Source organism: Monomorium pharaonis, chromosome 1 (genome assembly GCF_013373865.1).
Source record: "Monomorium pharaonis isolate MP-MQ-018 chromosome 1, ASM1337386v2, whole genome shotgun sequence".
Lineage (NCBI taxonomy): Eukaryota > Metazoa > Arthropoda > Insecta > Hymenoptera > Formicidae > Monomorium > Monomorium pharaonis.
Genome location: NC_050467.1, coordinates 11499005 through 11520016, shown reverse-complemented (window position 1 = coordinate 11520016; position 21012 = coordinate 11499005). Strand labels below are relative to the sequence as shown.

Genomic DNA, 21012 nt, shown 5'->3' with positions numbered 1-21012 from the left:
ACAGCCATTTTGGTTTTGCGCATAGAGAAACGGAACGGATTCATGCGCTCATGCGATGCGTTGTCGTCTCATGCGGTCTATGCGTGAAACGGAACGCACCCTCAGATGTAAAGACCTATGGTCTGTTCTTTCTAGCTGCACTGTTGCACTGGTGCAATAAGTTGGAATGAGAAAAAATATACTTGTCTTAGGCCGGTATTCATAGTCAAATCTTATTTCAAGATCGTCTCAAGCAATGTCTTAAGATGCTAATATGGCTCTGTGATTGGTTGATGGCATCTTAAGACAGTACTTAAGATGATCTTAAATATAAGATCCGACTATGAATACCGGCCTTACTTTAACTTATTGCACCCACTGATCTCATTAAAGTGGATATGGCATAGGACGAAATAAGTGTGACCAATTGAAGGTTGTAGTCTCTGTACACAATATGGCGGTGTATACGAATACGAACACAGTTTACTGTGACGATGATACGAAATTCCACGTGTAATTAATTATCTATAGACATAGATGTGTAGCAGTTTTATCCAAAATATTACTTTTTTTATAATAAAAATAGTAAAATAGTAAAATAGTGAGATTCCAAAATTAAAAAATGTGTTTATTGTGGAAAAGGAAGTGAAAATAAACAACAAACGTTTCATAGGTGAGTAAGGTTAAGTCTGAAAAGTTTAATAATAATATGTTTAATATATAATGTATCTGGATTCAAATATGTACCTCATAAGTACATAAGTATTTGTTGAATACACATTTTTATTATGTTGCTTTAAATTACAAATTTAAGTTTTAAGTGATACGTTTGTTTTGAATTCATATATTTTATGTTATAAAATATATTTATAATGTAACATTATTGTCATTATGTTTAAATAGCACAGCATGTGACTTGCAAAGTTTAATGAAGCACGCAAAATAACATTTTTCTATTACTACTTTTCTATTACTATTTTCTAAAAAACGCGATAAAAAAATTATCTTATTTTCTATTTGCTTCTATGCTGTGCATGTATATAGTGCATGTATATACATTTTATTATGTACATTATAATATTTATACTTAAATATTAAACAAATCTATGCTAATCTATGTCTAATAGTTACTTTTTTTACAAGCTGCAAGTATGGATTACTACAACACAATTAAGGACACGAGGACAAAATAAGCTATAACAATACCCTTTAAACTTATTTATAAGTTTAGTAGTAGTAGTATTATTTATTAGTAAAATTATTTAACAAGATGGTCATAAATAAAAATTTACGATTTTTAGACACCTGCAAAATTTTATTTTTTAATCTTTTATTTATCCTCTTATTTAATAAAATATTTATATATTTTGACTCAATTTATACATAAAAATGTTATATATTACCAAATATTTTTTTAAATATTACAAAATATTTGTTATAAAGTCACTTACAAATGTCATTTACAATTATAAAAAAATACATAATATTAAATGTTATATGTATGATATAAAACAATATTATAAAAATTCAAATAAACATTCCAGATTAATATTTTAGAACATTTCAAATTACTATACATATACATTTTAATATATTTTGTAAATTAATTAATTTTTTAATTCATTTTTACTGGTTACATTAAAATCATATTTTATATTTTTACAATATATCTTATTTAACACATATATTTTGTGTTAGTCATTCAAATTTTCCGCCAAAAGCGTGTACGCTGACTACAACTTTAATGGCTTCCGGTATTCTATTGGTCACACTTTTTTACCTCAGATTATTAGGATATGTCATATCCACTTTAATAAGATCAGTGATTGCACCGGTGCAACAGTGCAGCTAAAAAGAACAGACCACTATACATGGTGGAATTAGAAAGGTGAAGCATTGCGCATAATGGCTGCCGTTTCTATTTCGAACAATTAGGTGCATGCACCAATGCAAGCCGCGAATTTTAAAGAAAATTTGTGCGATACGAAATAAAAAACTTCATTTATAAGTTAATATTCATTATTTTTATATATTTACGTCTAATATATTTTTTTATACCTATAAATATCATATTACATAAAAAAAAAGGATAAAACTATTATAAAATTTTAGTTTGTATATAAATATAACATTGTATAAAAAAATAAAATAAATAAAAATATAATATCTAAAAAACAATAAAATTATTATAAAACTTTGTTTGTTATATGCTTCATTTTTTCATTTTTTTTTCTCCTAATACATTTTTCTTTGTTCTTAAATTTAAATTTCTTAAACATATACAGGGTGTCCCAACGCATGTGGACCATTACTCGTAAAAAGGTAGAAGGGATCGAGATGAACATACAGGTCCAATATTTTCTTGGGTTAGGTCTACAAATAATCGAGATATCAATTTTTCAAATTGTGCGAATGAGAGCGCGCCGCGGCGCGTCGTAGGAAGAGCCGAGCCGCTCGAGCCGTAGCGCGGCCCACTGTGTGAAGCATTGGCTGCCGGCGGCGGGGGGAAGGAGGAGAAGCGGCGCCGCTGCCTGTGCTTCGCTGCCCTCACGTCCCGCAGCACCGCGTCTAAACTCGCATCAATGGCCGCTCTCGCCTCCCACCGCACCGCGCCCAGACTCGCGTCGTTACGCACATTCGCAATTACTTGACAAAATTATTTAGCAAAGATAGGGACAAATTAAAACCGTAATAAACTTTTGTGATTGAGAAAGTCAAAAGAGAGAAAGCGATGGAAACTTATGAAATCTTCAAATAATCTAATTTCTATCGTAATTGTGAATATAGTAAACTAATGATAGTTTTCGGTACATTGACGATATATTCTTTCTTGTTCTTAAATATCTTATTTACAGTATCATACAATTCGAACTTTGTTTCTTGTCGAATTGTATCGTACTGTTAAAAATCCTTGATGAAAACATTGATAAAAATTCGTAAATTCATTCGTAAAATCATTATCGTAAATTCACGATTGATTCTCAAATTAATAGTTTTTTTTTTCGTCTATTATAATATTTGCTACATCGAGTTCTCTCATCGTTATCTTTTTTCTCTTACACGATATATTCATAAATATTTCTTCATATTTAATCAAAATGATGCAACAATGGAACAAACTTTTCTAACAGAAAATGCGAGAACGATAGAAAAAAATATTATTTCTTTAAATTTGTTCCTTTTGATTTAGAGATGGATTATAAAATAGAAATCAATTAGATTCTCGTGTTTCTATTTTAAATAAATCACTGAAAATCTATCGTAATTAATAATGCAATTAAAGATAGCAGAAACTCTAAGTTTTCTATCGTCATGAAAGAAAACTTAGAGTTGTATTGACAATACGTGATGTTGAACGTTAATCTCTAAGCATAATTATCGTAGAAGACGCATCGCCCCTAATCTATTGTTGCACGCGTACTGCACGCGTCGCCCGGCCGCGCGAGTCAGCTGGTTGCTATAGAGAAGAACGTTGTTGTATTGCTGTTTATGTCGGTTCTCGAGCTGTCAAGCTCGTGTATCGGAGTGTTTTGAATAAATTCCGTTTTTTTAAGAAAACGTGCTATCCTATTTCGTGCGCACGGGAGTGCGCAATTGTGTCAGAGTTTGTAGAGCTGATGAATGCGAGAGCGCGACGCTAGAAGCGCAACACTATTGTGAAATCGTCATATCAACAGGGGGGAATTTTTCTATGTGTTATTACAAAGAATGTTACATATTATGGATAAGTATTTCACGCATTTTAGTAAACACCTTTCTCTCTCTCTCTCTCTCTCTCTCTCTCTCTCTCTCTCTCTCTCTCTCTCTCTCTCTCTCTCTCTCTCTCTCTCTCTCTCTCTCTCTCTCTCTCACTTTCCCTCTCAAGTACTACGTACACAAATACAATAAATATTATCACTTTTAACAACATTTCCAGTTTGTACTATTCTACTTCCATTTTGTGTAATTTAAATAAAAATTCAACAATAATTATTTCTTTATATTTTTATTATTAAACACACTCGAAGATCAAAATTAGCGAAAATTATCATTAGATTGCGATAAATAATCAGCACGATACTTTCTCTCTGAATGTCATATCGTGTTTAATGTTAAAAGTGTTAAAGAAATAGTAATCTCGTTTAAAAAATTTTTTATGACACATAATAAAACTCAAATAGTATTGATTGGAACAGTTGTTAAAAATGATGTTTATTGTGTTTCTGTAAATATTTTAGAGGGAAAGATATTTTGCTAAATTCGCGAAATACATTTTGTTATCTTTGTTTTCTTTTAATATAAAAGTTGCAACAATATTCTGCCTTATTTTTAGTATTGCAGAGTAAAAAAAGTTCTCAATAAAAGTTGGACGAACTTCGCAAATTTACGAAAACGTTATCGTTTCCGCACCACCACCGAGGTAGATAGCTTGGCGCGTTTTTTTTTAAGTGGTTTCCCCAGTAGGCCTAATCCACTCTCATTATTTTAATGCAATAATTGCTCGAAATGTTTGCCTTGTGCATCTAAGCACAGTTCAGCTCTTCGAACAATTTGCTGCGTTGCTCGGCGTATCATGTCTGGCGTTACTGTATTAAACGCCGCTGATATCGCTTCGCGTACCTCGACTTCAGTACGTTCGCGCATATGCTCAACTTTTGCTTTAATATGGCCCCAAACAAAATAGTCGAGCACGTTTAGATCTGGCGATCGTGGTGGCCAGGCGATTGGGCCACCTCGACCCATCCATCTATTTGGATAACGGTCGCCTAAACTCACGCACACGTCGGGAGAAATGTGCCGGAGCCCCATCATGTTGGAAAATCATGTTTCCCCGAACGTGTAGAAGGATATCCTCTAAAAGCGGTGGCATTGGAAGAGGTTCAATCTAATTGAATCGTGTTTTTGGTTCGTAAATATTAGATCGGTTATCTGAAATATACGATAGGCTTTCTATATTTCTGTATCGTATTTTTCATATAGTTACCTATCGTTTTTAATCAATTTCTATCGTCATTTTTTATATAAATTAATCGTGTTCTATCGTGTTTTTGGTTCGTAAATATTAGATCGGTTATCTGAAATATACGATAGACTTTCTATATTTCTGTATCGTATTTTTCATATAGTTACCTATTGGTTTTAATCAATTTCTATCGTCATGTTTTATATAAATTAATCGTATTCTATCGTGTTTTTGATTCGTAAATATTAGATTGGTTATCTTAAATATCCCCTACAGCATGAAATATTGCTGCAACGTTGCAGAAATATTGCAATAGTGCATAATATAACCAATATTGCAGAAATATTGTAGCAATATTACAAATATAATATTCCCTAGCAAATGTTGCACAATATTGCAGCAATATTACAAATGTAATATTTCTTAGCAGATGTTGTGCAATATTGTAGCAATATTACAAATGTAATATTTCCTAACAGATATTGCACAGTATTGTGGCAATATTATATTGCAACCGTGCAAAATTTATTTCCGTATAATCCGTATTTCTTAATCTAGAACTAACAATAAGTAATATTTTACATAGTTTTAAGGGACAAATAAAAAAATAGAGCAGGATATTTTTATTTTAAATTTTTATGTAAGATTAGAGCTAAAAGATACATAGATGTGCAACAAATTCTGTAATCACGACAGCGTTGCGTCCCATACTAGATTGAGTGAAGCAAGTCCAGAAGATGTTCACTCTGACTTATATATATAATACATTAATTAAACATGTGTGAACCATACATGCATGTGTAATTCTAGCGTATAAATTGATCAGGATGGGCATTTTCTGGACTTGCTTCATTTTAATGCTTACTTAAATCTAGAATGGAACGATATTCGATATCCGTTGGTGTATGTTAATTTAATTAATTACTTTTTTAATTAATAATTTTTTAAATTATTGTGCCGTAACGGTATGACAATAAATTCATTTTCCGTTTTTCGTATAATACACATCTTACATATTATTTGATTAATTTGACCACCTGCAACATTTTCTTCATATTGCGCATTAACGTTTCAGAAATATTACAGCAATCTTACAAGAAATATTGCAGCAATATTGCTGAAATATTACAGAAATCTTACGGGGAATATTGCAGAAATATTGCAGACATATTGCACAATATTGTTTTGGAGCGGACATAGGAATATTGCTGCAATATTGCAGCAATATTTTCTGCAATATTCCAATCTTGCAAAATAATATTTCTGCAACGTTGCAGCAATATTTCATGCTGTAGGGGATACGATAGGCTTTCTATATTTCTGTATCGTATTTTTCGTATAGATTACCTATCGTTTTTAATCAATTTCTATCGTCATGTTTTATATAAATTAATCGTATTCTATTGTGTTTTTGGTTCGCAAATATTAGATTGCTTATCTGAAACTTATGATAGACTTTTTATCTTTCTGTATCGTATTTTTCGTATGGATTACCTATCGTAAATCTAGTTCAAAAAATGTAAACGTTTTACTTTTCTTGTACAGAATCGTTTACTCAATTAAAATGAGTAAATTATAAAAGTAATGTAGCAGTCGTCTTGCACATCGTCCTCTCGTAGCGAAAGAAACTGATTATTGCTTGTCTTAATCGTATTGCGGGTGGTCTTTATACAGCGGGTCGGCTGCATTTGACTCACGAGAGAGTAATCGCCTACCAGCCTATCGGCGGCGCCGCGTACTAACTAAAAAGTTGGAAAATGATAGAAACATAGAAATTTGATAGAAAATTTATAAAATTCTATCGTTCTTTATCGTATCTCAATTAAACGATTAAAACTTTGTCTGAATATGGATACTTTCCTATATGATCTTACCTAATTATCTTACTGAATAGAAATATTACGATTTAAAGTCTATACAAATAAATCTGAAATTGTCCCTATATGTTTCTATCAAATATATGTTATGGAACAATAATCGTTTTCTATCGTTGTCTTTATAATAAGAGATACTTCAAGGAGGAACAATTATCACAGGCACACAAAAAAAGTGATCCGCCGGACCAGACTAGTCAATCCTTATGTATTTTGACTCGCTAAATCCGAATTCAAGGTCAGAATTGCAAAGTTAGCTCGCATTTTCTAACCTCAAAAAAATTTTTTTTTAATGTTGGTCTGGTGGACCAGACTATATAATCAGTCAATCCTTATGTATTTTGACCCGCTGAATCCAAATCCAAGGTCAGAATTACTAAATTTGCTCATTTTTTCTAACCTCAAAAAAACTTTTTTTTAATGTTGGTCTGGCGGACCAAAGTAGTCTATCCTTATGTATTTTGATCCGCTGAATCCAAATCCAAGGTCAGAATTATTAAATTTGCTCATTTTTTCTAACCTCAAAAAAACACCTTGTGAAAGCAGCTCGGATCTTAAATGTATAATTTGGAGCGTGCAAGCTTGCGTAAGCACATTATCCGGGGAAAATTCAATACTTATAACAAGTCTGAGCTTCTGTGAATGAACCCAGACAGCACATGTAGATTATGAGAACGATAATAGGATATTGCGAAAGTATATTGCAATATTCGTATAATATTAGAGATACGTCTGTGATATGGCGAGTATATACTCATGAAGTACTATGTCCGCGTTGCCTTATCCCATAGAATTTCGCTGGCAGTTTATGAGAATATACCGAATATATCTTAAGAATGTTATACGTATGTCTGAAGTATATCTTCAGTATATTCACAATATGTCTACAGTATGTTCACATTATATGGGCTCATGCATAATGAGAGGAATAAGGAACAAGGAATTAAACATACAGAATTAGCAAGAAGAAATAAGAAGAGGAATTAATCATTTCGCACATCAGGAAGCTATCGCAAAAAATGAAGCGTAATATCTGTTGAATACGCTGGGGTGCTTTGGGAAATTATGCTCAGATAATTGTAGGTTATAACCTAAATAATATATGTATATATACAATATATATATATTATTATAGTTTACGTTACTATATTATATCTTATGTACATACCAGAGTTATCTGGGCGTAATTCCTGAGAAAACTACGTTGTCCGTGAGTTCGTGTTCGCATGTTCACACCCTACACTTCACCACGTGTCTGCATCACACGGCAGACGAAAATGCATAACGTTACAGATCATAGATAGCGTTGACATGATTCACTTTCGATATTACGCGGATATTTTGGAAATATGTGATAGATATACATGAGATATATCATAGGATATTTTACGGATGTTTTGAGTATATTAGATATAATCTCAGTATATTCAGTAGGAGTTGCGAAGTTCAGTCGCTATATTCTAAGTTTATCTTGAGGATATATCAAAATGACATTCTACTGAGACGTTATATGAATGTTTTACGTATATTCGGTATGATCACAGTACATTACGTATGAGAGTATAATATTTGTACGATATCTGGTGCTGTCTGGGAATAGCGTAGAAAATTCACTCCCTTTTCCTATTATATTTAACTCTTTTATTCTGACCTTGGATTTGGATTCAGCGGGTCAAAATACATAAGGATTGACTGATTATATAGTCTGGTCTGCCAACATTAAAAAAAAATTTTTTTTGAGGTTAGGAAATGCAAGCTAACTTTGCAATTTTGACTTTGGATTCGTATTTAGCGGGTCAAAATACATAAGAATTGACTAGTCTAGGCCGCCGGACCAACCTTTTTTTTTGTGTGTCTGTGTTATTTTATAATTCTGCCGGACAGAACATTCTGTTGTTCTTTATGGTATCCGAATTAAACGATTAAAACATTATCTGAATATGGATACTTTCCTATATTATCTTATCTGGTTATCTTATTGAATAAAAAAATTACGACTTAAAGTCTATATAAATTATTCAGATAATTCTATATTCAGATAAAGTTTTAATCGTTTGATTCAGACACGATAAAGAATGATAAAATGTTATGTTTGGCAAAATTGCGAAATAATTTTTCCCTGTTTAAAATATCTCCAATTATATAGACAATGATAGAAAACTATTATAGTATATAACATATTTTTAATAAAAACGTATAGGGACAATTTCAGATTAATTTATATAGACTTTACGTCATAATTTTTATATTCAGTAAGATAGCCAGATAAATTGTATAGGAAAGTACTCATATTCAGATAAAGATTTAATCGTTTAATTTAGATACGATAAAATACGATAGAACTTTATGTCCGCCGAAATGGTAATATATTTGATAGAAACGTATAGGAACAATTTCAGATTAATTCATATAGAGTTTTATAGACCTTGAATCGTAAATTTCATATTTAGTACAATAAGTAGATAAGATCATATAAAAAAATAATCGTATTCAGATAAAGTTTTAATCGTTTATTTCAGATACGATAAGAAACGATAGAACTTTATGTCCGCCAAAATTGGAATACATCTGATAGAAACGTATAAGAACAATTTCAGATTAATTCATATAGAGTCTTATAGACCTTGAATCGTAAATTTCATATTCAAAACGATAAGTAGATAGGATCATATATAAAAGTAGTCGTATTCAGATAAAGTTTTAATCGTTTATTTCAGATACGATAAGAAACGATAGAACTTTATGTCCGCCAAAATTGAAATACATCTGATAGAAACGTATAGGAATAATTTCAGATTAATTCATATAGAGTCTTATAGACCTTGAATCGTAAATTTCATATTCAGAACGATAAGTAGATACGATCATATATAAAAGTATAGTCGTATTTAGATAAAGTTTTAATCGTTTATTTCAGATACAATAAGAAACGATAGAACTTTATGTCCACCGAAATTGGAATACATCTAATAGAAACATATAGGAACAATTTCAGATTAATTCATATAGAGTCTTATAGACCTTGAATCGTAATGTTCATATTCAGTACGATAAGTAGATAGGATCATATAGAAAAGTAGTCGTATTTAGATAAAGTTTTAATCGTTTATTTCAGATACGATAAGAAACGATAGAATTTTATAACTTTTCTATCTGGCAGGAAATCTAGTGTCCGATAGAAACGATAGATTCAGATAAAATCATATTAAATTTCTATCAAACTTCTATATGTTTCTATCAGTTTCTATCGTACTTTTTGAACAGGGTTGTCAATCAAATACTTAATTTCTAATATTTGTTATTAACAGAAAAGAAAAAAAGACTACGAATGAGCAGCGAATAATCATGCTCAACTTCATGGAAGAACATCCAGACTTTGCACAAAATAGAATTAATACAAGATCCAGATGCACGAAAGCAAACCAGCATTTTATGGGAAGAATTAACCAACTTATTAAATAGTTGTGGCAGTGGAACTACCAAATCCATGGATAAATGGATAAAGGTATTAATGTCATTAAAAAGAGTTAGGTTATTTTGATATAAGTGATATAAGTAATTTAGTTTATTATCGGTTTTAATTTTAGGAAAAAACCGGATAATGATTTTGTTTTATTTTATAACATGCTTTTTAGAAATAATGATCTTTGTATATTTTGCAGTCATGGAGAGATTGGCGTTCAGATACAAAAAGTAAGGCAGCAAAATTGAAGAACTATTCACGGGGTACAGGAGGAGGAGGAGGTCTAAGTCCAGCTCCTCTTCTTGAGATAGAAGAACGCTTAATTGGCTTAATGGGCATGGAATCAGTAATTGGACATTCCGATGTAATATATAGATCCTGCAGAGGTTAGTATCTTTTACGTGCCCAGGGCAGCTATTATGTAACTTTTATGATTCCATTCGGAATCTTACGTTTCCGATCGTCAAGTTTCCGAACATAATTTCGTTCGCGTCTTTTAGCTATTATGAATCTTGTCAAAATCGGTACGGAATCGGGTTTCCGTACATTTTGACAGATGCGAAATAAGAATTAGTGAAACAAGCGGAACGCGCGAAACGGACAGTTTCAACCAATCACGGTGCAAGACAAACGTGTCATTTATAAGTGTCACACACTGCAGAAACATGACAGAAAATGTAAGTAAAATATTTAATTAATAATTATCTATAGAAAACGTACATATTAAATGTTTATCTTACTAATAAATCTAATTAATAATTTCTAAAATAATAAGTGCACAAAAGACTTGATAATTAAGTTAATTCGTTACCTTTTATTTAATATCGTTATTTTTTATAAAAGAAACAGCGATATTAAATAAAGATTATTGCCTTTTGCTCCCTAATAGCAAAAATGTAAAAATAAATCTAAATAAAATGTGTTTTCCTCAAAACAACAATATATTATGTTATATGTATATACACTGGCGCAAAAAAAAACGAAACAAAATTTTTGACCGATTTTTAGGCAATATTCAAAGTGATGCAACTTTGCGAAAAATCATCCAAATTACATGTACTTTTTTTTAAATTAAAGGGCAAAGACTCTACTTTGAGAATCCCTACGCGAAAGTTTGATTTGTTAAGTGCGAACCTTTTGTATCGCATGAAAACCAAACATGTGTTTTTTAATTGAAAAAAGTAAAAGTTTGTTATCATTTTGCACAAGTTCCTCGCTAAAATCTTGCTAATATTAATTCAGATTCTGAAAGTTCATTCTTTTCTAAGCAATTTAAAAAAAAACATGTCGATACGATGTTTTTTGTTGATTGCACACGAGTTTGAAATTTGCACTGCATTTTAGGGTATTTCAGCAAGTAAATACGGTATTTTTTTAATATCATGAATTTTGAGTATCAATATGATATTGCATATTGATTTTATTTGTGTTGAACATAATCATACCGCTGTCATCAAAGTGACCCGATCTGCACCACGTGGAGAATGATGATCGGATTTTGTACATCATGTGGCTCTGAAATTCATCGGTGGAAATTTGTACTTACTGATCTAAATATAACGGATAGCTGACGCACCAATTTCACTAAAGTCAACAGAAGATCACATTCATCTATACTCATAAACCGACGCATACACATAAACATACATATACACATACTCATACATAAAAAGTAAAAGTTCAAATTTTATTTTAAAAAATCAGCCTTTTCAGGGCTACATACAAAATCTGATCGTCATTTTCCATGTGGTGCAGATCGGGTCACTTTGATGACGGCGGTATGATTGAGTTAAATACGAATAAAATTAATGTGCAATATCATATTGATACTCAAAATTCATGATATTCAAAAAATACCGTATTTATTCGCTAAAATGCAGTGCAATTTCAAACTAGCGTGCAATCAACAAAAATCGTATCAACATGTTTTTTTTTTAATTGCTTAGAAAAGAATGAACTTTCAGAATCTGAATTAATATTAGCAAGATTTTAACGAGAAACTTGTGCAAAATGATAACAAACTTTTACTTTTTTCAATTAAAAAACACATGTTTGGTTTTCATGCGATACAAAAGGTTCACACTTAACAAATCAAACTTTCGCGTAGGGATTCTCAAAGTAGAGTCTTTGCCCTTTAATTTAAAAAAAGTACATGTAATTTGGATGATTTTTCGCAAAGTTGCATCACTTTGAATATTGCCTAAAAATCGATCAAAAATTTTGTTTCGTTTTTTTTTGCGCCAGTGTATATCATATATATATATATTCATATATTCTTATATTTAAAGATATTATTTATTTATAAATAGAAACGCAAAAAAAATATCATCGGAGCAGCGACTTGTAATGTTGCAATTTATGGAGAAACATCCGGATCTTGCACAAAATCGAGTGCAAGGTACAGATGCAAAAAAGAAAAGTAATATGCTGTGGGAGCAACTTACTAGTAGTCTCAACAGTTGCGGAAGTGGGACTACAAAGACTGTTGATAAATGGATTAAAGTAAGGACTATAATTATAATTATTACTTTATTTATTATAATAATGTTCTATGATTTACAGTCATGGCGAGATTGGCGCGTTGATGTAAAAGCAAAGGCAACAAGATTAAAAAGTTACCAGAAAGGTACAGGAGGAGGAGGCGCAAACGGAAATCCTCTGCTAGAAATAGAAGAGCGATTAATATCCTTAATAGAAATAGAGGCAGCAATTGGTCATGAAAATATTATAGATCCAGCAGAGGTTAATATATTTAAATTTATTATTTAGTAATAAATTAAATTAAATTAAATTAATTTCTTTATTACTTTTGCTTCCTCATAGAAAGTTATATTTTTATAAAAATTTGCACACTTTTTATCTTCTCTTTCTATCCATTTTATTTATTTATCCTCTTTATTCATTTTTTTCTTATATACAGCCAGAAGATTGGACAGAGCATGTTACCAGTTATTAATGCTACAGAATCCCCCTTAAGAAATCCTCACTCTAACAATTCCACCGCGTCTAAACACAATGCATACAACACACTTACACATACAACACACAATACACAACACGCATCTTCTACTCAAATACACACACGCAAAACATGCAACACACAACGTACACGCAACACACTTTCATCTTCTCCTCCGTCAACCTGTCTCCCATTAACATCTTCAGTTACTCCTCAAATGCACACACATAACACACAGCAAACAACACACACACAACGTACACACAACACACTTTTATCTTCTCCTCCGTCAACTTTTCTGCCATCAACATCTTCAGTTACTCCTCCAATGCACACACATAACACACAGCAAACAACACACACACAACGTACACACAACACACTTTCATCTTCTCCTCCGTCAACTTTTCTGCCATCAACATCTTCAGTTACTCCTCAAATACACACACATAACACACAGCAAACAACACACACACAACGTACACACAACACACTTTCATCTTCTCCTCCGTCAACTTGTCTGCCATCAACATCTTCATTTACTCCTCGCATATTATTCACATCTCCACCTGTTCATCCTACTTCCCCAAATCTATCAAATATCACTCCACTCCATTCTAAATCTCCTTCACCTAAATTAACACTCATTCATAACAAAAATAATGAAGCAACCTTGCGTTCTTCTCCTACACTACATCTTTCTTCTGGTTCCGAAAAAAGAAATATAAAACTAAACTATTAAAATAACAAAGTCTTACAGAAGTCCGTGGTAAGAATTTAACAATGTATATTAATATATTGCTCTTTCCCAGGTAGCAAGCTCACGTCATTTTGACGTCCCAAAATGGTCATTTACTGACTATTCTTGACGTCACGAAATGACGCCCTTATGACGTTAAAATGACGGTGGAATGTCACAAATTCCTGACGTCATGAAATGTACCGTATTTTGACGTCATAGAATGAGAGTGCGTCTCAGATGCGCACAGTAATAAACGGACACAGCAAGCTGAGTGAAACGGACACAGTAACAAACGGACACAGACCAAACGGACACAGTGCGAAACGGACACAGTAACAAACGGACACAGTGCGAAACGGACACAGTAACAAACGGACACAGACCAAATGCGCACAGAGCGAAACGGACACAGTGCGAAACGGACACAGACCAAATGCGCACACTGCACATGCGCACGGACCAAATGCATACACGGAAAGTCGCAAACCCATGTGATGCAGTGAATGCTTTGCACGCACACACACACACACACACACACACACACACACACACACACACACACACACACACACACACATGGGGGGGTGCAAGGAAGGCCTTCGGCCCCCCTCCCGCACCCACCCCGTCCAAGTCGCTAACCTATGTGGACTTTACTCTGCTTGCAATGTACATGGATTGCATTTGGTCCGTGCGCACGTGCAGTGTGCGCATGTGCAGTGTGCGCATTTGGTCCGTGTGCATATGGTCCGTGCGCATTTGGTCTGTGTCCGTTTTGCACGGTGTCCGTTTCGCTCTGTGCGCATTTGGTCTGTGTCCGTTTGTTACTGTGTCAGTTTCGCACTGTGTCCGTTTCGCTCTGTGCGCATTTGGTCTGTGTCCGTTTGTTACTGTGTCCATTTATTACTGTGTCCGTTTCATTCAGCCTGCTGTGTCCGTTTATTACTGTGCGCATCTGGGACGCTCCCTAGAATGACGTGAACAATATGTTGTCAAAAAGATCTCTAAAAGATATCCTGTTTCTGAAAATCTGAAAATAACATAAGAAGACTTCTAAAAGATAACATATAATGTCAGAATGTTAACCAATGCGTCGTTTTTTGAGAACAGAAAGATATCATGAAACTAATATCTAAAAGATTTCTTAAATCGGATATCTTTAAAATGCAACTAAAGATTAAAATAAAAAAAATTTTTTTTTTATTTTTGTTAACATTACGTACTAAATTTGTGACAAATTTTTATTAATTAATTGAATTTAAATTATATTATTTTATTTTATTCTTACTTGCCGCTAGTAGGTTTTGAACCCGGGACCTTAGGATTACAAACCTTGTACTCTATCTGCTACGCCAATTTGAATCATCGATATGGGTACTTGTTATTGTCTACATATACCTATATGTTATAAACTGTCGCAATTATATTATTTTTTATAAAAGCAATTAAATTTTGCAAAACATATTAAAAATAAATAGCATTAACTTATTTACTTATTAATTTCATTGTTAAATTTAACTTTTTTCATAACCTTTATAATTTGATAGAAATTGCGATCTATTTAGCACTAAGACTTTGAAGCGTTCAAATAGTTAATTTGACCATTTTGAAATTATTTTCAAGATATCTAAATGTGTTCTTAAAAAAGTTCTCTTAAAATTGAATATAATATGCTTATATAATATGCTTATGCCTTACGCTTTAAATCTCATTGTATAGACACCGCTTTAGACCGTGTCTAAAATACGTCTTAATGACATCTTTATGTCCCGATTTTGGATGTGTGCTATTTGGGAAAATAATCGTCAGATCATGACTGAAATATGACTTCGAAATGACGTCATCATGACGTCAATTTTAGGTCATGTAAAAAAATGGTCATTTTGACGACATATGACCAAATGTGACCATTTTGGGACGTCAAAATGACGTGGGCTTGCTATCTGGGTTTTTGATATATTTATTAATTTTTATATTTTTTAATAATCTATATTTAGAAGTATACCTTTTTTATATATAGTATCTGCTCTTTAAATAGTTTTTATTAAAACTATTCGGTAGCCGAATAGTAGCCGAATAGTAGCCGAATATTCGGTGCTATGGTCGATAATAAAAAAAAACGTTGCCGAATAGACAGAAAACCGAATAGTTGCCTAATATTCGTTGCAACTCTAAAAAGGTTGCCAAATAGGCTAAATAGTTGCCAAATATTCGTTGCAATTTTAATTTATAATTTATATAACAAAAATATCCAAAATACTTACCATAGTAAAAATAATGTACAAGTCAAATCTTGTGACAAAATTAGAGACACTTTAACTTTTAGGATTTTTACCAAAAATGAGTAACTAATGTTAGTTAATTTTAGTTAATTACAGTTAATTAATTAATATAATTAATTGCTTAATTAATTAATATAATTGATTGCTGTCATTTGCTTTGGCTGTCAAATATAATATTTGAGGGTTACCGTAATCTCATTCCGAGCGGAATTATCTTTCCGCTTGCTCGCGAGCTGTAAAAATCATTTAGATCGATTCGGAATCTTTCCGAATGTTCATTATAAGACAACTGACAAAAAACGGAATCATTCCGATCGTTCCGGAATTTATTTGAAGTCCATAATAAGAAAATGACGAAAAACGGAATTATTCCGAGCGGAAACGTTTTCGAATAGATACCCAGACAACACGCTTGTCAGAATGAAAACTTTAAGAGAACTTTTTTAAGGAAACATTTAGATATCTTGGAAATGATGTCAAAATGGTAACATTTACCAGAAACGTCTACTAAGAGAGGTCTTTAAGATATCTCATTGAAGAGTCTTACTTAAGTTTCTTGAAAATGTTATCATTATGACATCAGTTAAATGATATCAGCTTGGTATCTCATAAAAGATATCACAATGCTGTCCGATTTTTGAGCCGTCCATGCGCGTCGTAGTTGACTCAGAAATCAGACAACACTAAGAGGTCTTTGGGATATCTAATTGAAGAGTCTCATTTAAGTTTCTTGAAAATGTTATCTTTATAGCATCAGCTAAATGATATCAGCTTGATGTCTCATAAAAGATATCACAATGCTGTCCGATTTTTGAGCCGTCCATGCGCGTCGTAGTTGACTCAGAAATCAGACAACACTAAGAGGTCTTTGAGATATCTAATTGAAGAGTCTTATTTAAGTTTCTTGAAAATGTTATCTTTATAACATTAGCTAAATGATATCAGCTTGATGTCTCATAAAAGATATCACAATGCTGTCCGATTTTTGAGCCGTCCATGCGCGTTGTAATTGACTCATAAATTAGATAACATTATAATATCTTAAATGAGAAATCCATTTGATATTATTTAAAAATTATTATAAAGATAATGTTTTCAAAAATAACGGTTTGCCTACAATTACTGTGCACAAAAAATGCACAAAATCTAAATTTATCATGTACTAAACAAAAATAGAATAATAAGAACCATCTAATTAACCATCATTTGAACGCTTCAAACTATTAATGCTAAAAATAGATCGCAATTTCCATCAAATTATTAAGGCTATGGAAAAAGATAAATTTAACAATATGAAATTAATAAGTAAATAAATTAATGCTATTTATTTCTAATGTTTTGCAAAATTTAATTGCTTTTATAAAAAATAATATAATTGCGTCAGTTTATAACATATTGGTATTATATGTATAAGACAATAACAAGTACCCATATCGATAAGTCAAATTGGCGTAGCAGATAGAGTACAAGGTTCGTCATTCTAAGGTTCCGGGTTCAAACCTACCAGCGGCAAGTAAGAATAAAATAATTTAATTTAAATTTAATTCATCAATAAAAATTTGTACTAAATTTAGTATGTTACTGTTGATAAAAATAATTTTTAAAAAATGAATTTTTATTTTATTTTTTTTATCTTTAGTTGCAGTTTAAAAATATCTGATTTAAGAAACCTTTTAGATATCCGATTTAAGAAATTTTTTAGATATCCGATTTAAGAAATCTTTTAGATATCAGTTTTATGATATCTTTCTGTTCTCAAAAAACGGCGCATTGGTTAACATTCTGACATCATTATGTTATCTTTTAAAAGTCTCTTTATGTTATCATTTTCAGAAACAAGATATCTTTTAGAGATCTTTTTGACAACGTATTGTTCACTGGGATACATAGCTCTAGTTTACACCGAGCACTTGGTACGCGTATCAAGTAGTGAATTTAAGCTGATCAGCCAATGATTAAAAGCATGCACTATTTACTATAGTTATTTACTATTTGATACGCGTACCAAGTGCTCGGTGTAAACTAGGTCATAATAGCTGCCCAGATGAACCATTCCCGTGAATGCGCAGTAGCCAAAGTAACAACCAATTAGCAATTGACCCAGAATGCATGAATCCAAAATGGCCGCACCCAATGCATCGTGTTTTTGAGCGTTCCTATGCGATAGCCTGAGTATTTCTGTGCGATAATCAGAGTGTCCTGTGCGATAGCCTGCGTTATTGAGCAAAACTACGAACAACGTTAAAAACATATTGTAAGATCTGTAAGTGATTTTATAAAAAAAAAAGACTGTGTTATTGTATAAGATGTATGTAGTAAAAGAGGTTAAGTGTCTATATATTTCAGAGTGTTTCTGTGCGCGATAACCTTGTAAGCAAAGCTACAAACCACATAAAAAACACTATAAGATCTGTAAGTATACATTTTTATAAAATATATGACTGTGTTATTGCAGTAAGTTTCGGAACGTAGCCTATGTTACGCAATTAATTCAGCGTTTCAATTTCGCGCTTGCATTCTGGATCATCTTTTTATTGGCTCACTAATACGTGACGTATACTGACGTCACGGCATCATGCGCAATGGTTCACCTGGTATCCTTACACCATGGTATATTATAGAAGTCTGTGACCCAAAATCTCCTGATTTTGGGATGGAATCTGCATAGCTAGCAATTGCTGGCTAAGCAAGAACATTGACCAAAGACCAGTGACCGGGAAGTACCCTCCCCGATTATACATCAAAAATCGGTGTATATAAACACCGAGGTACAGACAACGAGCGGGCTTTGCTACACATTATACAGCGACGAACGTATGTCGCTCATCCTTTTATATTTGTCACGGGTATTAACGAATTAAGTCAGTGTAACTCAGTGTAATCAAAATAGAAAATATATACACATTGTTATATGACAATCGGCTACAATCTCTCAAGAAACCTGACCCGAGGAGTATCGACGGACGATCCCAAATACCTGTGGCCCTCTATCCACTAAAGGGCCACAACAATATGCTTATGCGTTTATGCAAGTTTGTGTGGATATACCATTAGACACGTTCAAAAAACACAACAAAGATTAATTTACAAGGTTAACGAAGTTAACTTTTTATTTTATTTGACAATATTTTCTAAAATCTTTTTCACCACAAGTAAAAACATATTAGTGGTAAATTAATTTGATTATTTTATTTACTGTAATTATAATTTTTTTGTAAGGTACGTATTTTATTAAAAGAAATTATAATAAGATATTTTTGTAAATATAAAATAGGTTATTAAATAACCAATATATTAATATAATAATAATAAAAATGTTAACTTTTTAATTTTTAGAAGCAATTAATTCATATGCACCTAACTGTAATTATTGATGATTGTGAAATTTATTTCCATTTAATAATTTCTTCAGTTAAAATTATCCTTATTTTTTTCCATTTCATAATGTAGCTAGAAAATAAAATATAAATATACAATTTTTTATATAAATAATTTTATATAAATAGTTACCAATAATATATCATATTGTGTAACAGGTTCAAAAATTTCCGACTTGTTAGTCCAGAATTTTTATGACTGGGTTTCCCATGTACCAATATTTTCGTAATTTTCAAAAGTCGGAAAATTTATGTTTATTATTTTAGAACAAAAAAATACCATAATAAAAGAATTAGGAAGAAGTAAAATTTATATATATTATATTATATTATATACTACTAAAAAAAAAATAGAGAACACTTTTTGTATACCAAAAATTTAGACTATTTTCAAACTGCTGCAACTCAGCAAAAATACATCGTAGAAACAAAATCCAAAAAGCGTTTTGAAGCTTGAAACTTCTTCTTTCGAATGTTTTTTGGCGATTTTAGTTATCTTTTTTTTTTACCAACGTGGCACAATGATGAAGCTTGACCCGTTAAAATGAAAATTTTTTATGCGAATTTATTGCGCTGCATCTCGCGTGAAAAAAATCATAGAGTATTTTTGTGGACTTGCACCTTAGAGCGGGAACGTTTCCCTTTAATTTGAGTGGTTGTTCATTGCTGTACGATTTTTTTTGACCGAGTTGCCAGGTAGCAAGATGTCGTCTAATTAACGGCATTTTTTGATCATTTTATGACGAACCAGACGTCATAATGTCGAGATAAAATGACATCTAAATGTCGTAAAACTGACATTTGTCTCATCTTAACAACGTCATATATTGACGTCAAAAATACGTTATTATTTTTATATTATTGACGTTATTTTCAAGAAGCTAGTATCGTACATTTGATTATATTTTTATGACAAAACATAGGTTTTTAGATTACATCTAATAAAGACGACATTTTAACGTCATTTTTATGACTATCCCAGATAGTAAAAGCCGTTATTTTGACCTTTTAGAAAATATTTCGGGTACATGTCCTATCCCAGGTAGCAAGGTGACGTTAATACGACGTCAATAATTCGTCATTTAAGGTCGCAGACGTCATGTTACCAAATTAAGACGTAATAGTAACGCCATTTTTTGACCTATTAATTACGTCAGTCATTTATCCATCCTACAACGTATTTCTGACATCATATTTTTGACTAATTAATAACGTCAGTTAATTGATTATTTTACGACGTATTAATAAGATTTTATTCGTGACTAATTACTGACGTTAACTATAATTCTTTGTAATAATTGACGATTTGACCTCAAATGACAAATTATTGAGGTCTAGTGGACGACACCTTGCTATCTATAACTATTAATCATTATTTAAAAATTGGTTAATAAACA

General features: G+C 31.9%; 2 protein-coding genes and 1 long non-coding RNA gene across 3 annotated transcripts; 2 read left to right on the top strand and 1 right to left on the bottom strand.

Annotated features, from left to right (window-relative positions):
• The first annotated feature begins 334 nt into the window (after window positions 1-334).
• LOC118648359 lies at window positions 335-1282 on the top strand. Its single transcript, XR_004965256.1, has 2 exons — window positions 335-652; window positions 1123-1282. It is a non-coding gene; the product is annotated as an uncharacterized LOC118648359 (long non-coding RNA).
• A 3113-nt stretch (window positions 1283-4395) lies between these two features.
• Window positions 4396-4887, bottom strand: LOC118648339. The gene has a single exon (XM_036294676.1). The coding sequence runs from the start codon at window positions 4768-4770 to the stop codon at window positions 4444-4446; it is 327 nt and encodes a 108-aa protein (XP_036150569.1). The 5' UTR covers window positions 4771-4887; the 3' UTR covers window positions 4396-4443.
• A 7631-nt stretch (window positions 4888-12518) lies between these two features.
• LOC118648332 lies at window positions 12519-14031 on the top strand. Its single transcript, XM_036294660.1, has 2 exons — window positions 12519-12760; window positions 12821-14031. Exons 1-2 carry the CDS (start codon window positions 12605-12607, stop codon window positions 13025-13027), a joined length of 363 nt encoding a protein of 120 aa, XP_036150553.1. The 5' UTR covers window positions 12519-12604; the 3' UTR covers window positions 13028-14031.
• Window positions 14032-21012: the final 6981 nt, after the last annotated feature.

What these genes read in the sequence shown, in the direction of transcription:
- LOC118648339 (XM_036294676.1), bottom strand. Translation starts at nt 4,770, where the DNA reads ATGATGGGGCTCCGGCACATTTCTCCCGACGTGTGCGTGAGTTTAGGC.
- LOC118648332 (XM_036294660.1), top strand. Translation starts at nt 12,605, where the DNA reads ATGTTGCAATTTATGGAGAAACATCCGGATCTTGCACAAAATCGAGTG. An exon ending in CTGTTGATAAATGGATTAAA is followed by an intron (nt 12,761 to 12,820) that starts GTAAGGACTATA and finishes TATGATTTACAG; the next exon opens with TCATGGCGAGATTGGCGCGT.